At 41.5% G+C, this 26225-nt stretch overlaps 1 protein-coding gene across 4 annotated transcripts in view; it reads right to left on the reverse strand.

Annotated features, from left to right (window-relative positions):
• AGBL1 (AGBL carboxypeptidase 1) overlaps nucleotides 1-26225 on the reverse strand; it is a 938649-nt gene that overhangs the window by 534679 nt on the left and 377745 nt on the right. For all 4 annotated transcript variants that reach the window (XM_053223586.1, XM_053223587.1, XM_053223588.1 and 1 more), the window contains one exon: nucleotides 24269-24422. In XM_053223586.1, coding sequence (XP_053079561.1) covers nucleotides 24269-24422 — 154 coding nt within the window. The remainder of the gene's footprint in view (nucleotides 1-24268; nucleotides 24423-26225) is intronic.

Here is a 26225-nt window from a genome sequence, read left to right on the forward strand (position 1 = left end):
GTTGGTTGAGCACCCGACTCTTGGTTTTAGCTTGGGTCACGATCTCATGGTTCTGGAATTCAAGCCCCACATCAGGCTCTGCGCTGACAGCACAGAGTCTGCTTGGGATTTTCTCTCTCCCTCTTTCTCTGCCCCTGCTCTGCTCTCCTTCTCTCTTGCAAAAATAAACATTATTTTAAAGAAAAGAAACAGAAGCCACAAAAATAAATTGTGACTTCACCAAGAAAGAAAGAAACATTTCCCTCTCTCTGCCCCTCCCCACTTGTGTTCTCTCTCTCTCTCTCTCTCTCTCTCAAAAATAAACATTAAAAAATTAAAAAGAAAACAAGAAATCAAGGAAAGAAACCACAACTTGCAAAAGGCACCCTGACTCACAAGAAAGATAAGCTGTGCCCAACTGAGCCATGATATCCATCACAGATCACATTAGCTCAAACTCTTTTCATACTAGTTTGTCTAGGTCCATATATTCCAAGATGAAACCACATACAAAATGATCCAAAAGAATCTCTACATGAACTCATATGTTCTAAAACTACCATCACTGACTATTCCAGCAACATGGTTTACCAATTCTGACCCATGCCTGCCAAGATAATCTATGACCAACTCCAGCCTCCAAACTCTAAGAATACCCGCCTACAACTTCCCTTTTGAAATGATTCTCCATTCTCTCCTACTGCAGGAATTTCCTACTCTTTGACTACAGGTCTGGCCCTACTGGTCTTCGGGCCCCAGATTTTATCGAGAGCTGCACATATCTATGTGGATGAATCAGAAAACACTCAAGTAAAAGATGAATGTCAAAGTAGAGCAGTATAGTTCCAATAATTAACAAGTCAAGAGGCAAAATTAAACTGTATTTTTTTATGAAATGTATGTGGTTAAACTATAAATAAAGCAAATAAATAATTAACACAAGATTCTGAGGGAAAAAGAAGGATAAGACTTGAGAAAGACACACGGGGGACTTCACAGGTACTGTAACACTCTCTATATTTTTTAACATGGGTGGTGGGCAAATGGGTGGTTATTTTATTCTTTTATATTCTATGTACAAATATTATAGATTTCATTGTACATAAATATGGTTCATGATTTTCAAAAAATTATATTTCCAAATGAGAAAACTGAGGTAATATTTGTTAAATGGTTTGCCCAAGCTAGCACAACTAATTAGAATACAAACCTTTTGATGACAGAGATTTGTTCACTGTTGTATTCCCAATACCCAGAACAGTAGATTTCATGAAGCAGATCCACAGAAAATGTTTGCTCACTAAATGGAGAAGCTGGAACCCATCTATTCAGTATCCATCCATTCTTTGCACTCATGGTACCATGATGCCTAAACCAGTAAGTGCCAGGAGGAAGTCTGGTGACAATACTACCATCAAGGACCTTTCCATTCAAATGTAATGTTTATATTCTATAATCTATTTCAAGAATTTCTTGGACCAAATCCAACCCATCTTGTATTTTTATAAATAAAGTTTCATTGGAACACAACTGTGGCCATTTGTAATTGTATTGGCAACAGCTGCTTTAGCTTCACAAAGTCGAAGTTGAGTAGTTAGGCATAGACCACCTGGCCCACAAACCCTAAAATATTTACTATCTGAAATAGTAAATATCTTTCCAGAAAAAGTATTTAAATCCCTGGCCTATTTCATTATGAATCCTAAACCAAACCTTTCTCTCAAAGCTAGCCTCTGTTGTGCTCCACAGCCTTGGCAAGTTCCTCAGCCACTGGGAGTTTTAATTTCCTCATCTTGCTCATAGTTCATCATCCCAACAGAATTGTGCAGATTAATCACCAATAATGTCTAGAAGAAAACAAACACTTCTCACAAGGATTTCTAATTTCTACTCCTAATTTCTCTGACATATTTTGGAACTGATTCTTCTTTCTCATTGCTTCTTTATTTATCTCTCCCTTGGTCTTTATTACCAAGGAAGTCTGTATGGAAAGGATATGGTTTTCCTTTTCTGTTTTTCCAAAATCCCTGCTTGCTACCTAACTCCCACCACAGGTTATCACTTCTGTTTGTGACATCGTGACCAGCTGCTATGGAAACACATGAGCTAGAGACTAGGTTGCTTTAAGGTGTTTGTGGAAACTTCCTTTAATAAAAGTATTGAGAGTCTGAATTCATGTGCATCTCCTTGGAAAGACCTGAGAGGAAGGGGAAGCAAGAGACCGATGCGAGGCAAGAGGTACCAAACTGCATGTGTATATGTGTTGTGACTGAATATGGCAAGAAGGAAGGATACAGACTGGCATCTAGGGAGGCTGACATCTTCTATCTGTCCACAGGACAGCTCATGGCCCTGAAAGTCCCACTTCAAGTTTCCACCATCATCCTACCTCTTCTTCTCTCAAGACTGCATCTTTCTGGCAAGGATCTTCATCCCTTGGAAGGGAGAATAGGAAGCCAGAGGTCAGGATTCATACCCAGCTAAGATTTGGGAGGAGGACACGCTTGACCAAATTGAAACGGACAAAGTAGAGTTCGGACTGGCACTACTATATGTGTGGCTCAGTGGGTTAAGCATCCAACTCTTGGTTTCGGCTCAAGTCATGAACTCATGGTTCAGGAGTTCGAGTCCCATGTCAGGCTTTGTACTGGCAGTGTGGAGCCTCCTTGGGAACTTCTCTTTCTCCCTCTCTTTCTCCCCCTCCCCTGCACATGCTTGCTTGCTTGCTCATTCACTCTTTCTCTCTCCTCAGAAATAAATAAATAAACTTTAAAAAAAGATGAGACAGAAAATGTGATGATGTCATCTCTACATCTTCTGACCCATTACGCCCTTTCCAGGAATGTGCTCTCAACTTACAGATATAATCTGGTCAGATAGGAAGAGCAAATCAGCCTGCAGAAAGTGAAAGGACCCATCAGTCCCCAAATCCTCCAAGGCAAGATCACCTCCTCTAAGACCAAATGCTGACAGACACTCCATTCACAAAATGGTAGACCTGGCCTGAGAATCAGGGCAGTCAGGCTTCAGAGACTACTCTTTTCATCCCTCTGTTTACTGCATGTGCCTATGCACCTGCGGCATGGATAGGTGTGCTTATGTAGCAAAACTGTGTGAGAGAGAAAGAGAGAGTACCTAGCAAAAATGAACAAAGCACAACTTGGAAAATGAATGGAGATTCACTCCAAAAATGAATGGAGATTTGTTTCAGCTCAGAAACAGCAGTTGACCCTATTGAGAGATTGCTTTCACACAATCTTCATATCATCAGGACATGTCTCCCTGTGATTTTATCTAAACTCTACGCTAATATAATGGGACCCTTTCAGACACTTGCCATGGGTCCACCCATGGTAGATAAGCTAGGTATAGGGAAAGGGGTAAAGGATACAAAGAAACCCATTGTCTATGCTAAAATCAGATACGCTTGGATTCATTTGGACAACATGAATAAGACAGAGTGCTTCAGTCTCTACCAAAAGGTGTCCTTAACTTGGTGTATTGAAAATAGACTTTTTGTTTTCTTCCTTGGGAGCTTCAGTCTGTTTGAGACAGGATGCTTTGTAATTCCTGCTACTTCCTGCCCACTGGCATTGTCTGAGCTTACAAACAGGAAATGTTACATTCTCCTCTTTGACCAATGCCAGTTCGGAGATAAATACTAGCTAGAGTATGCCCATGCAAAATGAGTAAGAGGAATATGGAACACCCACTATGTAACTAGCATGGTGCTTTATATGCACCGAATTTGTTAAGCTTCACGGCAGTCACAGGAAAAAATATTCCTGATGTCACTTCATGGATGAAGAAACTGAGGCTGGTTCAGTCCAGAGGTTGCCCAGAAATCAATGTTTTTACAGCAGCTGACCCCAGCCACTGTGAAGGCAAGCCCAAATTTTGAGTGCAGATCAGAATGACTCAAACACCAATGCTTGGGTTCTAGCTCTTGACATTACCTTGAGGCAGCTGGTCTCCCCACTTGAATCTCACAGTGTGCCCCTCAATTCAAAAGGCTGTGGGTTAACTGGGGTATTAAAATGGCACCAAATAAAATGGATGATTATACCAGCTTACAATAGACAGAGAAGATGGAGCGAGAGAATGTGTATGTGAGCATTTAACAAGGACCCTCTCTTCAACACCCTGTTAGGAAAGTAGACCTGACCTCACTAATCCCTAGCACAATCTTGTGAGGGTGATAACACCCCCATTTTACAGATGAGGAAGTTGAAGCTCAGAGAGAGTATAAGTCACTTTCCAAAATCCACACAGAGAATCCAGGATTCCAACCCAAGTCTGATGGTAAACCTATGCTTTATCTCTAATTCTGTCACAATGACTTCTTTCCTGGAAATATGCATTTGAAAACATGCAGTTTTTTATGCCATTCACACACACACCCAAAAAATGGAGCCTGAAGATTAGACTTTATTTGTTATTCAGCTGGTTTCTGGGCTGGGTGTTGGAGATGAAAGGGGAGTCCCACTGGGAGAGCAATCTCTCAGAAGAGCCAGCTTCAGTTCTACTGGGAGTCCCTATTCATCCTGGGGCAAGAAGCTCCTTCAGAGATGGCAACAGCAATACCCCCCAGGGTGTCTCCAACAAAACCCAAGCCGAGTCCTTCCAGGAAGAAGACTCACAATGTAGGAAGCCATGGGACTTCTCCAAAATTGGCTCTTGACTCCCAAATGTCACCCTCCCCATCAGCATGAAACCTGAATCCATTGTGCTACTATAACCATGTTGGCCTTGATATCACTATCCCTTCCTTTTGTGCTTGACCTCAAATATGGACTCCTTCCCAACCACTCCTGTCTTGACTTTTCTGGTGCAGCTGACACCAGGCAGGGTCTCTTAAGCAAGATTTTACTAACTGGCAACAATAACCATGTGGAGCCGGAATGGGAAATAACATGCAAAAGACTAACCTGGTTGGAGCACCTGGGTGGCTCAGTGTTAAGTGTCTGCCTTCAGCTCAGGTCATGATCTCACAGTTCATAAGTTCAAGCCAACAATGGGCTCTAAGCCCACTTCAGATCCTCTGTCCCCCTCTCTCTGTTCCCTCCCCCACTGGTGTTCTCTCTCTCTCTCTCTCTCTCTCCCCCCCCCCCGCCCCGCCCTCTTTCCCTCCCCTCCCCTCTCAAAAATAAATAAACATTAAAAAAGACTAACCTGATTTAGGTAGGATAACTCCTTCCTCAGCCCTGGTCCCCTCTTAGGGGCATTTCCCTGAACAGTCCCCTTGCTTCCCATCTCTAACCAAGAGAGGTCGAATCCTTCCACCAGAATCCCCAAATACCTTTGGGCATATCCAAACCTCAACAACAGATGCATTATCTCCAGAGTGACAGGAATGATGTCTGTATATCTGCTGTCTGATTGAGCTAGTATACAAAATAGCATCCTTCTCTTAGAATAACTTTTTGGTATGATCTCAGCAGAAAGAGAAGGTCATCCCCAGTGTCAACCCCAGCAGTGATTGACTACTGTATTTCCTTGATGTTAGAAGTTCCAAAGAGTCATTCCTCCTATAAGGCATTAAGGGTCATCTTGCACACTACCAATTTTATTTCCGTCTCTGAGGACCTACCTCTTCCCCTAGACGGCTGACAATGGGAGCATGCATGTCAGTCAGGGGACACCTCACTCCCCACTGGTTTGGCACTGTCTTGCTCAATAGGCAGAATCCACTGGCTTATGGCTCTGACATCACCTACCTCAACCCCCAACTCCAGCATGGTGCCCTCCAGCTCTGCCTTTTAATTCTTACAGCCTCAGCTCTTAAAAAGTCAAATACCTGCTCCCTCTTATTAAACAAGGCAGGTTGAGAAAGCCTAGCTCATTCTGACCAGCTCTGAACCACAGATAATCTCACTTCATTAAAAACCCCATCAGCTTTATCTCTAAAGTTATTCCAGGAAAAGGGCTAGAGCATTTCATAATTAACATGTGGCAGCAGGTGCTGTGAACAAAGCAGGCACAATTATAACTTGAAGTCAATAATCCATAAACGATAATGTATTATTAATCAATTATTGGGGCCTGAACAACATTTAATGAGATTAAGCTGATTGCCGGGCCGAACTCTTGGATACATATTGATTTAATCGGAGTGCTTAATTAAACTAGGTAAGTTGCCCACCAAATCATTACATCACAGCTGCCTTCAAAGGCAGACAGTTTCTATTTGTGAATCAGGAAAGGTTTATTGATTGAAAAGAAATTAAGATAAGGATTCTTGGTTTTCATAACAACTTAAGAAACTACCACGTGATCTGGCTATATTTCTTTTCGATTATAAAAATAAACGCTGTCTGCTCAAGCGTATTCAGAGTGCAATTTGGTATGTACAAATTCTGTTGTTTTTGTTCTTCCCAAAGAGTTCAGAATCTTAATCAACAGGACCGCATTAGATACCTAAACAAAGATAGTTGCTTACAATGTCCCATTTTAAGGATCAAAACACTGAGCCTCCCAAAAATGAAAAACTGCAAAATATTGAGACGAATTGTGATTTACATTCCAATGGCCCCTGAATCCCTTTCCTATCCTAAAGTGTGTCCAACATCTCAAATTAACCTTCAGTCAATTGAAAACCATAGGGGACTATCCATTCTACTTACGGTAGCATCTTCCAGAAGTTTCCAGAAGCATCTTCCAGAAACTGAAAGCTGCTTCCCCCGCAGCTGAAAGCTTGCAAAATCGCCCTTTACAAACACAATGCATACATCCTTGTCTTTTGACATGCAGGTCCTCCTTTTGCTTGTCACATTGCTAATGATGGGAGTTATTTATGTTGAACATGGAACAAAATGTTTTTTGCTCAGTGTTCCAGCACAATGATCCTGCCTGAGGGGAGACAGTGACGGCTCTGTTGAAGCATCCTGGGGTCCAGGGAGCCCTGCTGGTCTTTCTAATTAGGGCTTTACCCTGTCAGTTTTGTGAATAGCCACTTCCAACCCAGATGCACATCACTACGTGTTGAGGATGCCCTCGCCCTGTACAAATCTGGGATGTCAAAATCTACAGCTGCCACCTGGACTCAACATTCAATGAGCCACAGAAAACCAGCTGCAGGGAAGGTACACAGAACACTGGGGCACCACCGATTCCCTCTGAGTTGCGGCGTGCAAACTCTTAATGCCCTCATCTGTTGCTGGGGAGAGGCAACAGTGTACACACCAGCTTGAGGGGAGAACTCTATCACAAGATCATTACCAAGGTAGCTACGAGCATACATTTTAATTATCACATTTTGGGCAGTTAACATGCCCACTGGTTCAGCCATGCTGCTGAACGTCTCCTGCGACTAGAAACAGTAGCGTGATCTCCCAGCTACGGCCTCAAGATTCCACACACACTTGTCTTGCCAAACTCCTTCCTTTTTTACAACTTTGTTTGGGAAAATGTGTATATGGTAAACCACCACAAACAAATTGGAAAATGTATCAAAGGCATCCGTTTGCCTCCACTAAACCCAGTCCCAGGCTTGTTCGGTGTGACGGTTTTGTTTTGGAGTGAGAGGGAGTTCCTGCTATTGTATTTACTCATCACTCACCTCTACTGCAGAGGAATGAAGGATCCCAGGAGGTTTGTGAACATTAATGACGGAAGAATGGCCAGGATCCATCTCCAGGTTCTCCTGCCTCTCTCTATCCTGGCTTTAAGTCAATTTATTTTTGAGACAGTGAGAGAGAACCCTAAGCATGCTTTGCACTGCCAGCGTGGACCCCGATGGGGAGCTTGAGCCCACAAACCACAAGATCATAACCTGAGGCAAAGTCGGACACTTAACTGATTGATTCACCCAGGTGCCTTTCTCTATTCTGGCCTTTTGAGAGCATGGGGAACACAGACCAGCTATGCTGAGAATCCTTCACTGTCCTGATTACATTAAGTGCCCCTGCCCTGCAAGTTACAATGTAGATATTTCCCCCAGTTCACCATGGGGACCAGAAGAATCTCTACCAGTTGCAAGAGGACAAAAATTTCCTCCCACAGCCGGAGTTACCTCAAGCAAGCCTCACAGGGTAGAACTACAGGGAGTGATTAAATGCAATGTCCTTTTGAGGTGGATGCAGGTGACTGAAACCAGATAGAGGTGCCTCTAGGTAAATCAGTCATCTTAAAGGCAACAAAACCAAATGGTCTTCTGATGACATTCATGATGTCAAAGAAAACAGAAAGCACTGGAGAAAACCTGGTCCCTTTGTTGGATTCTATATTCAGAAATTCCAAAATACTGCTTCACTAAAATTCTGACTTTGTGCTAGGAGGAAAAAAAAAAAGTATCCCAAGAGTCAGAAAAGAAAGAATATTCTTTCGGCAGCAGTAACGTCAATGCTAAATATAGCATAGCAGATCCGCTATTTCAGATTCTCAAACAGACTTTCAAATTCATATTATCCGTTATAGTAAACAAAAAAAGACTTTCATTTTCCCTTCTGATAGAAAGAAGTGGCACGTAAAGTGAAAGATCAAGGAGTGAGAACCTCCATTTCCAGCAGAATAATAGCCTAAATATTCTGAACAATCCTCTGAATTAAACAACCAAAATGCTAAAATATTTGTTTCAAAAATCATTTTGAATGCATTGCTGAGCCTCTCAGAAAAGAAGTCTGTAGATGCCAAAAACAAAGTGAGACCAAAAATAAATAAATAAATAAATGAATAAAATAAGATAAAATAAAATAAAATAAAATAAAATAAAATAAAATAAAACAAAGAAACCTTGTAAGATCAGCAAACATCAAAGCATATTTTCTCCTGGAGGGGTTCTACCAAGCCCTGGAGACCTTGAGCTTCTGCTTTGAAGGCTGCAGGAGACCCGGGGAAGTGAAACACAGGGCTCACTCATGGTGGGGCATCCCCAAAGGTCTTCATTCTCAATTCACAGAAAGGGAGAGCAAGAACAACATTTTATCCCAAGTTCTCCCTATGAATATACACCTACAAGCAAATCTTCACATCCATTTGAATGTATGATTCATATCCGTTTGTGGCCCCCCAAATCTGAGGCAAGGGATACAGTCATCTCACGTGCTAGCATCCTCAAATGGCAAACAGAAGCAAATATGAATGCTTTCTTAAATTAAGCGGCCTCAATTCCGTCCCTGAATATTTTCCACAGATAAAATTCCACGTACAATAAGTGACTTACTGTAAAAAAAAAATCACAAAGCAAACCAGGAAACAAAGCCCTGTAAGTCAGAAAGGAGAATCAGAAGAGCAAAGACTGGAGATTAATTTATGGAAATCATAGGACATAACTAAGCTGAACATCTCAAAAAATGAAATCAATTTGAGATATGAGCAAGGAATAAGGCCATAAAAGCAGACATACTGATGTGGAAATAAAATTTCTAGAAGTGAAAAATCTAATAATTGAAACTAAAAAGTCAGAGAGGAGGATGTTAAGTGGAGAGCCCAAGGGTGAGGAAACCCACTAACAGAAAAATAATAGACTGTTTTAAACAACCTTCTCAAGAAAACATGTGGAAAGCCACTGGAGAATGATCCTTCCACCCTATCCATACAAACAAAGGTTTTAAAAGTGCTCAACAATCCATTTATTATAACTTTCCTTGAGCCTATCAGAAGTCAAAGTCATAAGGCAGACAAATGAAGTGAATTCCAGAGTGGTAAGTCCCCTGCAAGGATAGACACACAAAGTTTTTACCTTTGTTGGAGCACAAGAGGAAGAAAGCAGCTGCTACATTAGAAGTAAAATGTTAAGAAATTCCTGAAAGCCCTGTGTAGGATAGCTATTGACTAGAATCAATCGTACACAAGAGGAGTTCACCCTTACTTGCAAACTCTTCTCTTTGGATCAGTTGTAGAGTAGGAGAATAAGAAAAATGCCCCCTGCACTGCCCCCCCCCCCCCCCCCCCCCGCACAGTGGAATAGGCCAGTTGAAGGTCAGTTGCTGCTGATGGACAGGGTAAAATACCACCTGCTTCTTTGGACCCTCTGCTACAAAGTAAGACCTTAAATTGCTGTGGGTGGACCAGCAGACCCTCTCACCCTCAGGACTCAGTACTCAGTGCTTCTGAGATGGGGGGAGGTACAAAAGTTGTCTGCCCCTGGGGGCAGAAACAGAGTGTGGAGCCTAGGTTCTCTGTGATGCAGACAAGCTGGTGAGGGCTCAGGGTGGGGCAGGAACACTGAGCATTGCGCTTGCCCCTGCCCCTCCCCCTGCCTTGTAGGCTCTAAGCTAATTACAGGACAACAGCAACCACCACTGGAAGAAATGGAAGCCAGCCGCACACACTAAGAGTAATAAGAACAAAACCCACTCCTGATCAGATCCACGGCACTCCATGTTGACAGAAGGAGGCAGATCCATTACTGAATGTAAATAGTATGCATCTCATTCTCTACTATTCTTCCAAACCTATTGAATTCCTAACATTCAATAAACAAACAAACAAACAAAACCACTATCAGGAAATAAGCAGAAATAGGCTCAGAGAAGATTTAAATGCTAAAATTATTAAATAGGGACTTGCAAAGAAATATGATTAATATGTTAAAGGCTATCATGCAAAAGAAGGAAAATGTGAATGACCAGATGGGGAATTTTAGCCGGGAGAAGGAAACTGTAAAAAAAAAAAGAGTCAAGAGGAAATTCTATAAATTTTTTTAAATTATATCAGACATGAATTCTCTTGGGCATATCAGAAGACTGGACAGATAATGAAATAATCAGGGAGTTTAAAGAACAATGTATAAAATTACACAAATCTAAACAAGCAAGGCAGAAAGAAAGAAAGAAAGAAAGAAAGAAAGAAAGAAAGAAAGAACGAACAGAATAAATCATTCAAGAACTGTGGGACAACAATACAAAAGGGTCTCACATATATATAATGGGGTTTCCAGCATGGGAAGAGAGAATGAGGCAGAATACATATTTGAAGAGATAAAGACTGAAATTTTTCAAAACTTAATGAAAAATACATCACAGACATAGGTAGCTCAGAGAAGTTTGAAATGATATGTGAATAATAGATACATACATATATACATCACACCTACATAAGTCATAGTCAAACTGATGGAAACCAAAGATAATGAGAAAATCTTGAGGGCAACCAGAAAAAAAGTAAAACATTGAAGAGGGAGACACAAAGATAAGAATTATACCATAGCTCCTGCCAGCCAACTATGCAGCCAGAAGACATTAGAGCAACATCTTTAATATACTGAAAGGAAAACAAAACAAAAAAAAACCTGTCAACCTAGAATTCCATACTCAGAAAAAAAAATTCAAAATAAAGGGAAATATAAAGACTTTTCTCATAAAAATAAAAGCTCAGAGAGTTATTGCCTGCTGTTATGCCAATAATACGAGAAGTATTAAAGTTCTTCAGAAAGGAAAAATTGCAGGTGAAAAATTGGATCTAAAATAAATAAAGTAGACCCAAAAGGGGGAAAATAAAAGAGATAATATCTGTTAGTTTCTTATGACTGCTATACCAAATTACCACAAACTTCGTGGCTTCAAATACCACCACAAACTACTTCTCTTATGTAGTTCTGAAGTCCAGAAGTACGGGTTCAGTGAGCCAAAGCCAGCGATGTGCCAGGATGATGCTCCTACAGGAGGCTCTAGGAAGGAATCCATTTCTTTGTCTTTTCTAGCATCTAGAGGTTCAGTCCTTGCATACCTGAGACCATGAACCTTTCCCCCATCTTCAAAGATGTAGCATCTTCTTTTTGTGCCTCTGTTTCTGCCCCATGACCTCTCTATTCACAATCTCCTTCGGCCCCTCACTTATAAATGTGCTTATGATGACATTTAGGCCCCATCCAAATAATCCAGTATAATCTCTTCATCTAGAGACCCTTAACTTAATAATAACTGCAAAATCTTTACCATATAAGGTATCATTCACAGGTTGCTAGGATTAGGATATGAATATATCCTAATATATGGGGGGGGGGGGGACATAGTCAGATTACCACAATATAAAAACACTTCCCACCTCATTTTATGAAGCCAGTATTATCCAAATACCAAAACCATACAATGATATTTAAAGAAAAAGAAACTATACAGATCAATATTCCTCATAAGTGTGGGGCAAATATTATCCCAAACAAATGGAGTTTTTATCAAAAAAGAGTACACTTATCTTGATGAGCACTGAGTAGTATATGGAACTGTTGAATCACTGGATTGTACACCTGAAACTAATATAACACTGTATGTTAACTATATTGGAATTAAAATAAAAAATGAAATAAAATAAAAATGCAAGTTTGGGTCAACAATTGAAAATCAAACAATATTCACCACATGAGCAGGTTAAAAACGAAAAATAATATGACCATTTTTGACAATTCTCGGCTTACTAAAATTGCAATTCAACTTTCTCAAGGATATCTATTTAAAAAACCTACAAATAATACCATACTTAACGGTAAAAGACTAGTTTCCCTCTACAATCACAAGAACAAGTTATACTATCTCTTATCACCACTTCTATTAAATATTATATTGGAGTTCCTAGGCAATATTATAAGGCAAGAAAAAATTTTAAAATACAAAATAAACAAAAATAAAATTCTTTATTCACAGTCAACAGGCATGCCCTGTATGCTAAAAATGTAAAAAGAAAAAAAAAAACTATGCAAAAAGCTATTGGAAGTAAAAACAGTAGCAAAGTCACATGAATCAAAGTTGTTACACAAAAAATCAACTGTATTTTCATATACTACCAATAAAAAATGAATTTTTTTGCCATAACCTCAAAGGTGAAATGGGAGGTACATCTAAAAAATATATAGGGGCTCCCGGGTGGCTCAGTCGGTTAAAAGCATCCGACTTCGGCTCAGGTCATGATCTTGTGGTTGTTGAGTTTGAGCCCGGGGTTGGGCTCTGTGCTGACAACTCAGAGCCTGGAGCCTGCTTCGGATTCTATGTCTCCCTCTCTCTCTGCCCCTCTCCCACTTATATTCTCTCTCTCTCTCTCTCTCTCTCTCTCTCAAAAATAAAATTTAAAAAAATTAAAAATAAATTAAAAAATAATAAAAAAATATGTAAGAAGTTTATACTAAACACTGTATAACACTTAAAGAAATTAAAGAAGGCTTAAATAAATGGAGAGGCATATCACGTTCACGTGTAGAAAAAACACAATATTGTTAAGATTTCAATTCTTCTCAAATTTCAAAATCTCCGTAGCCTTTCTTAAAAAGGAAAAGAAAAAGAAGAATCTTAGTTCTTGATCTACACTTCATGATGTAGGCTAAAATCAACTTGATATATACTTAAATTTAAAACTTAAAACTATTTTAAAACCTTAGAATAAAAATTTTGTGATCTTGTTTTAGGCAAAGGTTTCTTAAGCTCAGTACTATTAACATTTTGAGGTGGGTTGGGGGGGGCTGTCTGTGCATTGTAGGGTGTTTAGTAGCACACTGGCCTCTACACTCTAGATGACAGTAGAAATCCTTCCAGTTGTGACCATTGTGACAATCAAAAATGTCTCTAGACCAATTTTCTCCTGAGGAGCAAAAATATATCCCCAGTCAATAACCACTGAGTCAAGTAAATATGTCTTATCTAGAATACATAAATCACTAACCCTAAACATAAACAAAACCAAAAACAAAGAAAAACAAAAAAACAGTATTTTAAAAATCTCTACTCTTTAGGAGACACTTTTAAGAAAATGAAAATCAAGTCACAGATTGGATAAAAATATTTGCAAAGCACATATCTGATGAAGAATTTGTATCCAAAATAAATAATCGAACTCAATAGTAAGAAAAAATATTTGAAGAGACATTTCAATATCATTGATCACCAAGGAAACACAAAGTCAACTATCATGAAATACTATTTCATACCTATTAGACTGGAAAAAATTTAAAAATAAAAATGCGAAGTACTAGCAAGGATACTAAGCAACTGAAATTCTCATACAATGTTGGTAGGAAAGCAATACTTTGGAAGAACAACCACTTTGTAAAATTATGGGGCAGCTTGTTAGAAATTTAAACATACACTTAATTTCTTTACCCAATATAAATGAAAATATATATCCACAGAAATACCTGTATATGTGAATAGTAACTCTATTCATAATAACAAGTCTGGAAACAGCCCACATGTCTACCAACTGAATAGATAAATGAACCATGGCCCATCCACTCAACAAAATAATACTCAGCAATAAAAAGGAATAAGCTACTGATACATGCAAACAATATGAATGAATCTCATGAGCATTATGTTAAGTGAAAGAAGACAGGACAAAAGACCACATATTCCATCTATATGGCATTCTGAAAAAAGGCAAAATCATAGGAAGAGAAATCAGTTCAGTAGTTAAGGCTACCTTTGCGTACCCCAAGAAACAGGAAAGAAGTAACTTCTCAAGGGAGGTTAAAGGCCCTACATTATGGGTGATAACAAGAACAGATGCAGGGATTCCACTTATTTCTTCAATAAATATTTAGTGTGCACCTGTTTTGTGCAGGGACTCTTGGTTCGTAGAGATACCATGGTGACAAAATACAGCAAACAGTCTGTGTTCTTCATGGAGCCAACAGGGAGGGCCATGAAGAAAACAGACAGGGTCATGTGATAAAGAGGCTCTGGATGGAGGAATAACTCTCAATATGGTGATCCAAGAAGGCAGATGATATATAATAAGAAGAAATCGACCATGTCAAGCTATGGAGAAAAGGGAACAGCAAATGCAGAGGCCCAGGGGAGTGTAGTTAGCTCACTGTTTTCAAGGAATAGAAAGATTATTCTGGTTGGAGGATACTGAGTGACAAAGGAGTAAGATATAGGTGAGAAAGGTATGCAGTCTGGCAGAGGCAATAAAATTTCAATTTTACTAAAACTACAAAGGTTATTAAGGTTCACATGACCACATATGGATTCATACATTTGGAGAAATCTAGAACATATGAATTGTAGCATAAACAATTACTTTTACATATAGGGAATTGTATCTTGAAGGTAAAGGATCTTCTCTCATTATTACACAGTTGAAAGAGGTGGAAGATTATGAAGCTTAAGATTCATGGGCCACCTGGGTGGCTCAGTCAGTTGAGCGTCCGACTTCGGTTCAGGTCATGATCTCGCAGTTTGAGTTCGAGCCCCGCATTGGGCTCTGTGCTGACAGCTCAGAGCCTGGAGCCTGCTTCGGATTCTGTGTCTCCCTCTCCCTCTGCCCCTCCCCCACTCATGCTCCTGCTCTCTCTCTCTCTCTCTCTCTCTCTCTCTCTCTTTCTCAAAAATAAATAAACTTTTTAAAAAAAGATTCAGACAGGGGATAAATTGGAGCTCTAGCTCTTACTAATCACATGTCTTTCCAGGGCCTCAATTTTATCATCTAATAATGGAGATAATAAATACAATTCTGTTTTTTTCTTTACCTTGCAGAGCTGTTATATGGAACAATTAATCATATGGAAATACTCTGTAAAGAGTTAATTCCCTTAGCAGATATAAATTATTATACCTCATGAACATACTTCTAGAATAGAATGTTCTGTGATAGATTATGATTGATTCTGATACAATATATTACATGTTTCTGCTACAGTAACCACATATAGTCAACTTTTCATATCCTTGCTAATTGAGAAAATTTTTCAGGTAATACAAAATTTGTTTTATTTCCCTCTGAAATAGATTATATTTTATAGCATATTGGCTTTATAATTATATTTATCCTGAGTTCTTACATAATTTGCAGGCTTCTGAAAATGAACATTTCCAAAACTGAACTCATTATCCCTCCACAGCAGCCTTGTTCTCTCATATATGCCTTTGTTGGCATTATACTGTTCACCTATCACCCAAAGTAGAAATACTTCAACTCTGTGACCTTTATCCCTACTTCCAACCAACCACCAAGGCCTCTCAATTCTTAGACATCTCTTGTAAATTTAGACCCTTCCACATTTCCATAGACCTCTTCCTTGGAAACCACATCACCTGTTGGAAGATTAACAATTGCTATTATTTCTGGAGTACCCATGTGCCAGGCACTGTTCTAAGCCCTTTAAAATCTTTGGATTGCCCCAGGAAGAAGGTACTGGTTATGACTCACAATTTATAAATGGAGAAACCAAGGCACAGAATATTTAAGCACCCTTCCCAAGGTCAAGCTGATACATGGCAGAACCAAGATTACCCCCCCCCCCCCGCACACACACACACAGTGAGTCTGATTCTAGTCTAACTGCATAAAACCTCTTCTGTGTCAAGTTCTAGGTCACCTAACTTCCCCTCACCCTGGACTTCAGCTCCACATGACTGCCACAAAACTTTCTTCCAAAACAAGTCTGATCTTGTCATTTCTTCGCATTTAATAACATCCTATGAGCCCATTATTGCCTCCAGGAGACACTTCCTAACATGAAAAATAAGGGCCTTAACCACTTAGCCCAAATCACCTTTCTCATCTATCATCAGATCCCATAATCAACCTACAGTCCTGCAGTCCTGGTGCCCTGAGATTTCCACAGCGTTAGGTCCAGGCCCCCCAGCCTCTGCAAATGCTGTTTTTCTACTGGAGAAGATACTCCCCTATTTCTCTGCATGTGCCAGTCTGACTTCAAGATATAGATCAAATAGCACTCAAAATCAGTTTTATCACTATACAGTGGGCATAATTATTCTCTTCCTCAACTCCCAAGGGAACTATGAGGACCAAGTGATATTAAGTAAAAACTTTGTAAGACCAAAGGACTTATGTGGTAGGGAATAAGCAAAGCTATTCAACTATAAGGTTTTACAGTCTTCCCCACTCCCTCCAACTGGCCTTAGAAGGAGGAAGATTCATTCATAGTCTTCCTTTTCGTGGACTGATGAGGCAAACATGGGAAGCCTAAAAGAGATATTCAACCAGTCAAAATGCCATAGATTTTTGAGGGTTTGTACTGAAAAAGGAGGGGTTACCTACTATTTGTGTATGTGCAGACTGATAACAGTCAGAAACATGAGGACAACTTGTGGATGGTTTGGATGTGTTTTATATATTCCCTGTCATGCCTTCTTAAGAGAGATACAAATAGTTCTTCAAATGGTTTGGGGTTTCCTTTTTTTTTTTTTTTTTTTTTTAAAGAAAAGCACTATGTGTGAGCCCTGGGAAGCTGTGGTGGTGGAGTGAGATCACCTCACATCCAGAGCCATACAAAGGTTACGCTCTGCCCTTTTAGGGTATGATAAATGCAGGGTGGAGGGGTCTCCAATTGCAAGTTTTTATTTTATTTTGTTTTGCAATTCCAATTATTTAATTGTGAGAAAGAGAGCAGAGGCACTCGAGTAGGGGAGGGGCAGAGAGAGAGGGAGAGAGAATCCATGCTGTCAGCCCAGAGCCCGACGCGGCACTCGATCCCACGAACCATTGGAGATCATGACCTGAGCTGAAATCAAGAGTCAGATGCTTAACCAACTGAGCCACCCAGGCGCCACTTTAGGTTTCTGGCTGAGGTTTCTGTGAAAGCCATGTCACTATAAGACCACCATGCAGATGGGATTTAAATAGCTCCCCCCTGTGGGTGTAAGTCCCCCTTTGATCCCACCACACAGGCAAATGGTCTCTTGTCTCTGCTTGCAAGGCACTTTGTTTATCCCCCTGTTCTGGTATACCTTGCTGTATCACAATGTCCTGTTAACATGACTTCCACATACACACACATACCTTCCCTGGAGAATGCGAGTGCCTCAACAAGGATTAAATAATATTTACCTTCATATTCCTAATATCTTCCATGCTTCCTAGCCCTGGTTGCCTGGAGAGATGCAAATCCCAGGACAAGGAAAAGGCACAGCTCACTTTCTCCAATTCTAATTCCTCTTATTAAAAGTGTCCACAGAGAGAAGTCTTTATGTCCTTGTAGCCCCTTTGTTAGTTCTAATATTCGTCAGAAGTCCACGCTTTACAGAAAAGGAAAATAAGAGGTTTTCACCAGGCGACAAGGGGTCTGAGGTCTAGGGCCACCTCAGCCAGCGAGGGTCTCTAGACAGGTCCAGCCATGCCCCGAGCTTCAGTTCCTCAACTGAGGAATTGGAGCTCGATGATCTTTATGGATTTTTAAGCTCTAAAATTCAGGGCTCCCTTAGTAATACTGGGCCCTACATGCCTCTGGCAGGGGGCTGCAATGGGGGTGGAGGCCAAAAGTAAACAAATAAACAGAAAATTCTAGAAGTGAGAGGTGCTCACTTCACTAGAGTTTCTGTTTTCTTTGGACCACTTCTGTCGCTTCTCGATCTCCTCAGCAGAAAGCTCTGCTCTTCATTCCTGATCAGGTGTCTCCAGGACAGACAAAGGCAAAACGATTTGCAAAGAAGCCAAAAGGGGAATTCTGTAACTGTGTATTTTTCCACTCCGTTCTAATTTAAAACCACTTACAAGTGACAACTCCCAACCTGAGGCAGGTGCCTCCTGGTAGCTCATTATACCCTGGGGACCCCATGTAAATCTTTTTTTCTGAGAACAGCTATTGTCTTCCAAGGAAAAGCTTTTAGCATAATGGCAGGCTGAATAGAACATTGCTTTTGTGAGAATATTTTTAAGAAAAAGAAAAAGAGAAAGGTATTCTTTAGTAACTACAAATGTAGCTTCCTGCCTCCCCCACCTCAGGCCTCCTGGAAAGAACTGTGTGTGAGCCCCTGTGGTAGAGTGATGTCACCTCACCTCCCGAGACATACAAAGGTTACGCTCTGCTCTTTTAGGGTATGATAAATGCAGGGTGGAGGTGTCTCCAATTGCAAAAATAGCAGGTCCACCCCCTCCCATCCACCTTTGTTGTCTCCTGACTTCTCACAAGTCAGTGAGTCAGGCGGTGACGAGTCACTTCAAGAATGAGAGTTTCTAATAAGAGAACGGCATTTTCCCTCAGAAGATGCCCACAAATGAATTCCTCCTCTCAGGTAACTCTTGAGAACAGTCAAGACAATATTGTTACAGGGGGAAATATGTCCAAAGGGAGAAAAATAATTGGCAATAAAGCCCCCGAAAAAAAAATGAACCATCCATCACAGAGATGTAGCCCCCCAAACTAAAAAGGGACCCAACTTCCTCAGGACTGAAATGGGGATTTAGAATGTGAGGTTATGGGGGACGTGTGGAGAAAATGGAAGTCAACAAAATGGCGGTGGGCTTTAATAAGCAGCATGTCCTGTCTGTGTGCCTTTCTGGGGAATATCCCAGGGAAGGGCAGATCCCTAAGGAGGGGGCCACCCTGGAACTCTGGGCTAGAGGCCTGGGGTCTCTTTGCTGAGCCACCACTTACCACCCTGGTGGGTGCAAGCTGGTTATTTACCTTTAGTGAGCCTTAACTTTGCTGTCTGCAATATGGGGAGAATGACAAGAGTCTGTGAGAGCACACTTAGCCCTTCTGCAAGAAGCAGAAAGGAGGCCTGGTTTAGGGGGATGGCTGAGCCTCAGAGACCCCAGAACCATTCTCCTCTCTGGGCTTCTCGCCCTCATCCACTGGGGTTTGAGTAAACAATGACCTTCAGTTCACGGGGTGCCTGGGTGGCTCAGTCGGTTACACGTCTGACTCTTAGTCATGATCTCACAGTTCGTGAGTTCAAGCCCCACATCGGGCTCTGCGCCTCTCTCTCTGCCCCTCCCCCATTTGTGCACACATTCATTCTCTTTCTCTCTCTCTCTCAAAATAAACATTAAAAAAACAAATGACCTTCAGTTCAAATCCAAAAAGCAAACAACACACACACACACACACACACACACACACACACACACACCCCATCCCTGATAAGCACATAAACTTAAGAAAATATGAGTTCTCAACTCTCTACTTAGAAGTTGCATATTCCGAGCATCTACTAAAGTACCTATTAACACGTAACGTAATAAGGATTTAACCATGCAAAGTATAATCATGCCAGAACACCATTAGCCAATGGAGCCTAGTCCCAGAAAGCACTAGAAACGACTTCCTGGATCAACCTTGCCTTCCAAACCTATCCCCAGACCTGCTCAGGTGATGCCTTCTGCTCCAAACTGATGGAGCCCCAACTCCATTCTCCTGGACACTGTCCACTCCTCACTCACACTCTGCTCTCCAAATCCCAAAGGTCTGGGGTTCCTTTGACATCTGGAATCCTTCCAGTCAGGAAGGGCCTGGACCTGCTAATTCCCAGATACCTCATCCACCAGGAGCCTAAAGCTAGAATGAGCTGTATGTCCTTTTGTAATGGCTCCTTTGATCGTCAGTTTCTTATCAAGCCTGTCTCCTCCGTAATGATTTCAGGGACAATCTCTCAGAGAACGACCCTGCTCATTGTCCCACTGAAAAGGGCAGACAGTAACTTTGCTCTTGGAGCTCTGCCAGCATTTTGGCTCTGAGGGCTCAGATCTCAAAGTGTAAAGTGAGTCTCTCTGGGGACCACTGTCAGCACCCATCCTCAATTCTCCAGACACCCGTAAAAGATCCACCAGGGAAACTGGGCTACCACTAAGCTGAAAATATAGTTATCAAGAAAATAAGTCTAATTATATCCAGGAAAATACCTTTTTATTTATTTCTAAAAAATTTTTTAATGTTTTTATATATTTTTGAGAGAGAGAGAGACAGAACATGAGTGGGGGGAAAGAGCAGAGAGAGAGAGAGAGAGAGACAGAATCTGAAGTAGGCTCCAGGCTATCAGCACAGAGCCCAACATGGGACTCGAACTGATGAACGCGAGATCATGACCTGAGCTGAAGTCGGATGCTTAACTGACTGAGCCACCCAGGTGCCCCTATTTTTTAAAACTTTTTAATGTTTATTTATTTTTGAGACAGAGAGAGCACAGCAGGGGAGGGGCAGGGAGAGAGGAAGACAGAATCCAAAGCAGGCTCCAGGCTCCGAGCTGTCAGCACAGAGCCCAACATGGGGCTCAAACCCATAAACCATGAGCTCATCACCTGGGCTGAAGTTGGACACTTAACTGACTTAGCCACCCAGGAGCCCTGGAAAATATCTTTTTTAAAAAAATGCTTTCGAAATATACATCAAATCACATTATCCTTCTAGGAGACTCTCTGGAGCCCAGACCCCTGGAAGGAGCAAAAGTAATCAATAAATTGTCCTTGATAATCTCTAGTCCGGGACTTTTGGACCAGGGAACCAGTCTCAAGCAAGGGAACTACCTTCTCCCTGGGCCCCAGAGCCACACTGTTACGTCTTAGGTTTCTGAAATAAGACCAAAGTGATAACCCTACACGGAGGAAGGAACATGTTCCGGTGCACAAAATACCTCCTTATGAGGGGTGAGGGTCAGCCACTGCACTAGAAACTGGCCAAATCCCAGCTAGATACTCTGAAACTGGCCTGGCCCCGGGGAGGGAGGAAGAGGGTGAGACCACTCAAATTCACCTGCATGGAGGCCTGCAGGCAGGAGAGCCTTGAGCTCCTTTGCTATTTTCTCATTCTAAAACAATGCATCACATTTTGTGGTTGAAAGGAAGTTAAGTGGTTTTATTACTGATTTACAGACATGGTTAATTGCAATTTAGAGGGTAGGTGGTATTTATATTGTGCTGGATATTTCCTTTCTCAGAAACACAACATGGCATGTATCTGTATATACGTATCACAACCTGCTGAGAAAATTGCTTCTTCTGCAGCCCAGAATCCATAGCCCATAGTCTGAGACTATTCCCAGCACTGCAGCCCAGCCACGCAATCTCCACTCTGTACGGGGATCTGAGGAGTCTGAATCTTCTACCCCCACCCCCACCCCCGCCTTCCTGCCACAGCATCTGAAACATCCACCATGGAAAGGCTTACACTGAGTTGGGAAAGCAAAATGAAATTCACCGTGAGCCGGAAGAGGGTAATACATCTAGTTGTGGTCCACTCAGTGTGACTTGCTTTAACAACTAAGCTGGCTTCTAATAATGTGAGGACACAAGACAGCGAGGAGGGAAAGTTCTGGTTTTGAGTGGAACCTGAATGTAATGCTGAACACCTGCTTGAATGACAGTGTTCGGACATCTGTTGGGTGTATGGACTCTGCAATCAGAGTAACAGAATCCGAAACCTGGCACCACCATGGACCAGGGTAGTTAACTCCCCTTAGCCCCATTTACCTCATCTGTAAAATGGATGACTTCAACCACCATCACAAAAGATACCAACCAGCTGCATCGTCCATACAAATAAGACTCTGTACGGGCACCTGGGTGGCTCAGCTGGTTAAACTTTCGACTTTGGCTCCAGGCATGATCTCGCGGTTCGTGAGTTCAAGCCCCACATCAGGCTCTGTGCTGACAGCTCAGAGCCTGGAGCCTACTTCGGATTCTGTGTCTCCCTCTCTCTCTGACCCTCCCCCCCACCTCTCAAAAATGAATAAACTTCAAAAAAAATTTTTTAAGAAAAATAAAAAGATAAAGACTCTGCACTACCAAAGTAGGTTACAACTCATCTTGCATGACTTGGCAATAGAAGATGCTAGCATGGTCAGGACACTAGCTTCTGTCACATTTTTGCTGATGACCTCAGATTAGTCCCAGGCCTGGCTCCAGAATTTGCAGGGCCCGCAAAATGAAAATGCAGACCCCCATGTTCACAACCTTTTAAAGACGTGAAATGAAGTCCATGGCCCTTCTAAGCATGGGCTCTGAGCGACTGTGCAGCTGGCACACCTATGAAGAATAGCTCTCATTAGTCTTTTCTCATCGAGCACAGCCCTGGCTTCCTCAGGGTCCAGCTCAAGGACTGTCACTTGCAAGTCTATCATGTCAAAAGGAAAGTGAACAGCATGCTTTCCACCATCACATGGGTCTTCCCCATGCCTGCCTGGGCTACCTCTTGAGATGAACAACAGCTGACATATCAGCACATGTTGAAGAGAGAAAACTGTAATGACACACGAGAGAATGCACTTAGGATCTCTAATCTTACGCCGCAGACAGAAACCAGCCTCCTTTGATTCATATAAAGGTGCTTAAAGGTGCTTTAAGATTTCTTTTTTTTTTTTAACTGAACTATTTCAGAGTGTCAAATTATTCAGGGACCTTTGCCGTGTCTCCAGTCCTCTCCTTAAAGCAGGAATGATCTTTCTAGTTATGACACCAACCAAAGCACCTGTGTCAGCATATGAAAAACTGAGAGAGCAGAGGCAATCCATCCCATAATCGGACATTGGGTCCTGCCCAGCTCCTATTTAGAAACTGACACTTCAGAACACAGGCTCACATAAATCCACTTTCTTACATAAATTATTGTTTGGCCAAGGTTGCACTAGAAAAACTGCCATCTCTAACTTCCAAGAACGGCTCACATGCAAGCAGAGGACTCCGTGACTGTTACAGAAACTGCTCTTAAATTCATAAAACACGTAAGAGAAGTTTTTGGAAAATCCCTTATTATTCATGAAAGCCTTTCAGGGCTTCATTAATTCAGATGGGATAATCAGTTGTTGATTAGCCAGGTTGTTAAGCATCCATTGTCAGATGTTGATGGGGTGTGAGAAATTACATTTTGCACCCACCAAAGAGTCACCTGAACACAGTTAGCACTTCATCAGGTAAGGTTGCATCTTCTGGGGATAAATTGGCCAGATTTGTACTCCCCAGTCTTTTCTTTCATCTCGCAAGGTTTTCTGTATTGCAAAGCCCTCCTCATTCTGTTTGGTGGTTTATCTTGCCTATCTAAGGTCTAAAATATGTCAGAAGCCAACTTTGAAAGCTAATTCGTTACAGGTAAGTCAGATTTGTGGTCAGGGCTCTAATGTTACAGGGCCACTTGTGTGTGTGTGTGTGTCTGTGTGTGTGTGTGCGCGCGTGCACATCTGCATGTGTTGGTTTGGTCTGATGGTTCTTGGCTAGAGCCTCTTCCATATTGTCAGCCCTTCAGATCCAAATGGTGTTCAAGTCCTCAAGAGGATTCTTCAGCAAGGGCTCCATCCACTTCCTTCCTTCCCGGCCCTTGTCTGGCCGTGGGAGCAGTATAAAGGCAGTGAGCATGGGGAGGACAGGCCCTGGATTCAAGGTTGGAAAATGTGACTCCAGTCCTGGTTCTGTTTTAGGAGAGGAAGTGACTGTCACCAGTAAACTGTTCTCAATTCCAGCAAGCCTTCATCTCCCTGACAATTTTCAGTTTATTTTTTTCTCCCTTTAACAACAGAGCAACATTAACATTTATTCTTTGTGCTGTGCCAAGAGTTGGAAATGCATTTCTATAAACATAAACTGGTCCTCAGACCTTATGGAGCTTCTGATCTGAGGGACAGGAAGCTTCCAAGGCTGTGAGGACACCCCATAATCACCAAATCTTCAAAGGAGGTTGTTTTTTACTCACGGAACTGTTCCAGGTGGTCAGCACTATCGGACTCGGGCATGGCTGTGATGGTCACCAATGGACATGAATTCCCTCCCAGAGTCTGGCAGAGAACATCCTGGCGGAAGTATACTTGCTTGGGGTTCACGCTTTTTTCCAGGATGTCAAGGTGAGTCTGGAGCAGAGACGAGGCAGAAGTGATTGTTATTCATGAAATATTTTTGACAACCACAATAGAAAACAGCAGCAAAGCTTATATTCATGTAACTCCCTATAGGCTGAAAGTACTTTTGTTCACTTAATGTGCCCGATATTGGGCATTAAGTGATTAAAAAGGGGGCTATTCCTACTAGCTAGGAGTTCAGGGAAGCTGAACAGGAAACAGTTTCTGCACATGTCTGCACCAAGGATATCTGTTTCCGAGTGGTACTGAAAGCAAAAGGGCAGGGCAGACAGCAAGCCTCTCATCACTAAGGCATATAAAGAATGTAGCCGCCACGAAAATAGAGCACACCCAGGGCACTATGAGACAGAGAGCTGCAGCGGCACAAGGAACATAAAGAGCATTGTGACCCATCGGAGGACAGTACAAAGCACAATCCAGGGTGGAATTTGAGGTGAAGAGAACAATGACCCAGTAGTGATTAATTTTCCCTACCCTACCTTCCCATTCAAACACTCATTTAAAACACAGAAAGACACAGAAATGGAATAGTCATTGAAACTAAGACTCTTGGTCAACAATCTTTAAGACCTCTGACCATATTTTCGCCAGCTCGAACTGTGGGACTAATCAGAAAGAGGTGAAGAGACTTCCTCCCATCCACACAACGTATCCTGACAACGGTGACATAGCAACCTCAGTAACCAGAGGGAGAAGCTGTCCCCTTCAGCACAAGACCATCAGTGTACAAAAATTATCCTCCCAGCTGAAAAGCTCAAGTTTTCACCACAATCAAGTTGGCATCAGGGCCAAGGAGAAACTGCCCACCTTGTTCTTTTGAGAAATAACAAAAGAACATGATAATAACATGAAACAAATATGAATCCTATGAAAATATGTATAAAATATTCATAAAATATATTATTAAAAGGGAGTAGTACCTTCAAAAGTAAAGGGTGTGTTTGTGTGAAAAAGCATGCACTGTGGAAGTGGTAGGCAGACAAGTGGCTCCCCCAAAGATCCATGCTGTAATCTCTGGAATCTATAAATATGTTACCTTCCACAGCAAAAGGGACTTTGCAGATATATTAAGGATTAAGTTCTACTTGAGATACAGATTTTCTACTGCATTATTCAGCTAGGGCCAATCTAATCACAAATACTTAAAAGCAGGGAACTTCTCCCATCTGCAGAAAGCCAGAGACAGCAGCACGAGGACTCAGGCTGTCATTGCTGGCTTTGAAGATGGAGGAAGCGGGTCAAAAGCCAAGGAACATGATGTCCTCAAAGAGCTAGAAAAGGATTCTCCTCCAAGAGCCTCCGGAAGGAACATAACCCCAACACCTTGATTTTGTGCTAGTGAGACCCATGTTGAACTTCTAACCTAAGAGCTATAAAGTAATATAAAACAAAAGCTTATTATTTGAGCCACCAAGTTTGGGACAATTCGTTAGAGTAGCAACAGAAAATTAATATACAAATAAAGAAGAAAAAGACTTGTCTAAATTAAGTAAAAATTTTAGCATCTGCGTAAAAGTAGACTAAAACCTATTGTACCCCATTGAAATATCTGAGTTGCAAGGAGAAAGAAAAAGTCCAAAGGAAAGAAAAGATTACCAGATGACTCAGTATGACCTTTCCTCTAGCCTTAGGAATAGCTGAAAATGTGACCCTGAGTCATACTTTCTTTACAACTGAAACCCCAAATCATCTACCTCCACATAGCCTACTGACTTTATTATCCCCTGTCTGCCTCAACATAACTTTACTAGTCTAGGAAAGTCTTGCCCAGGAAAATATAAATCACAAATAAAT

This window comes from Acinonyx jubatus, chromosome B3 (genome assembly GCF_027475565.1).
Source record: "Acinonyx jubatus isolate Ajub_Pintada_27869175 chromosome B3, VMU_Ajub_asm_v1.0, whole genome shotgun sequence".
NCBI lineage: Eukaryota > Metazoa > Chordata > Mammalia > Carnivora > Felidae > Acinonyx > Acinonyx jubatus.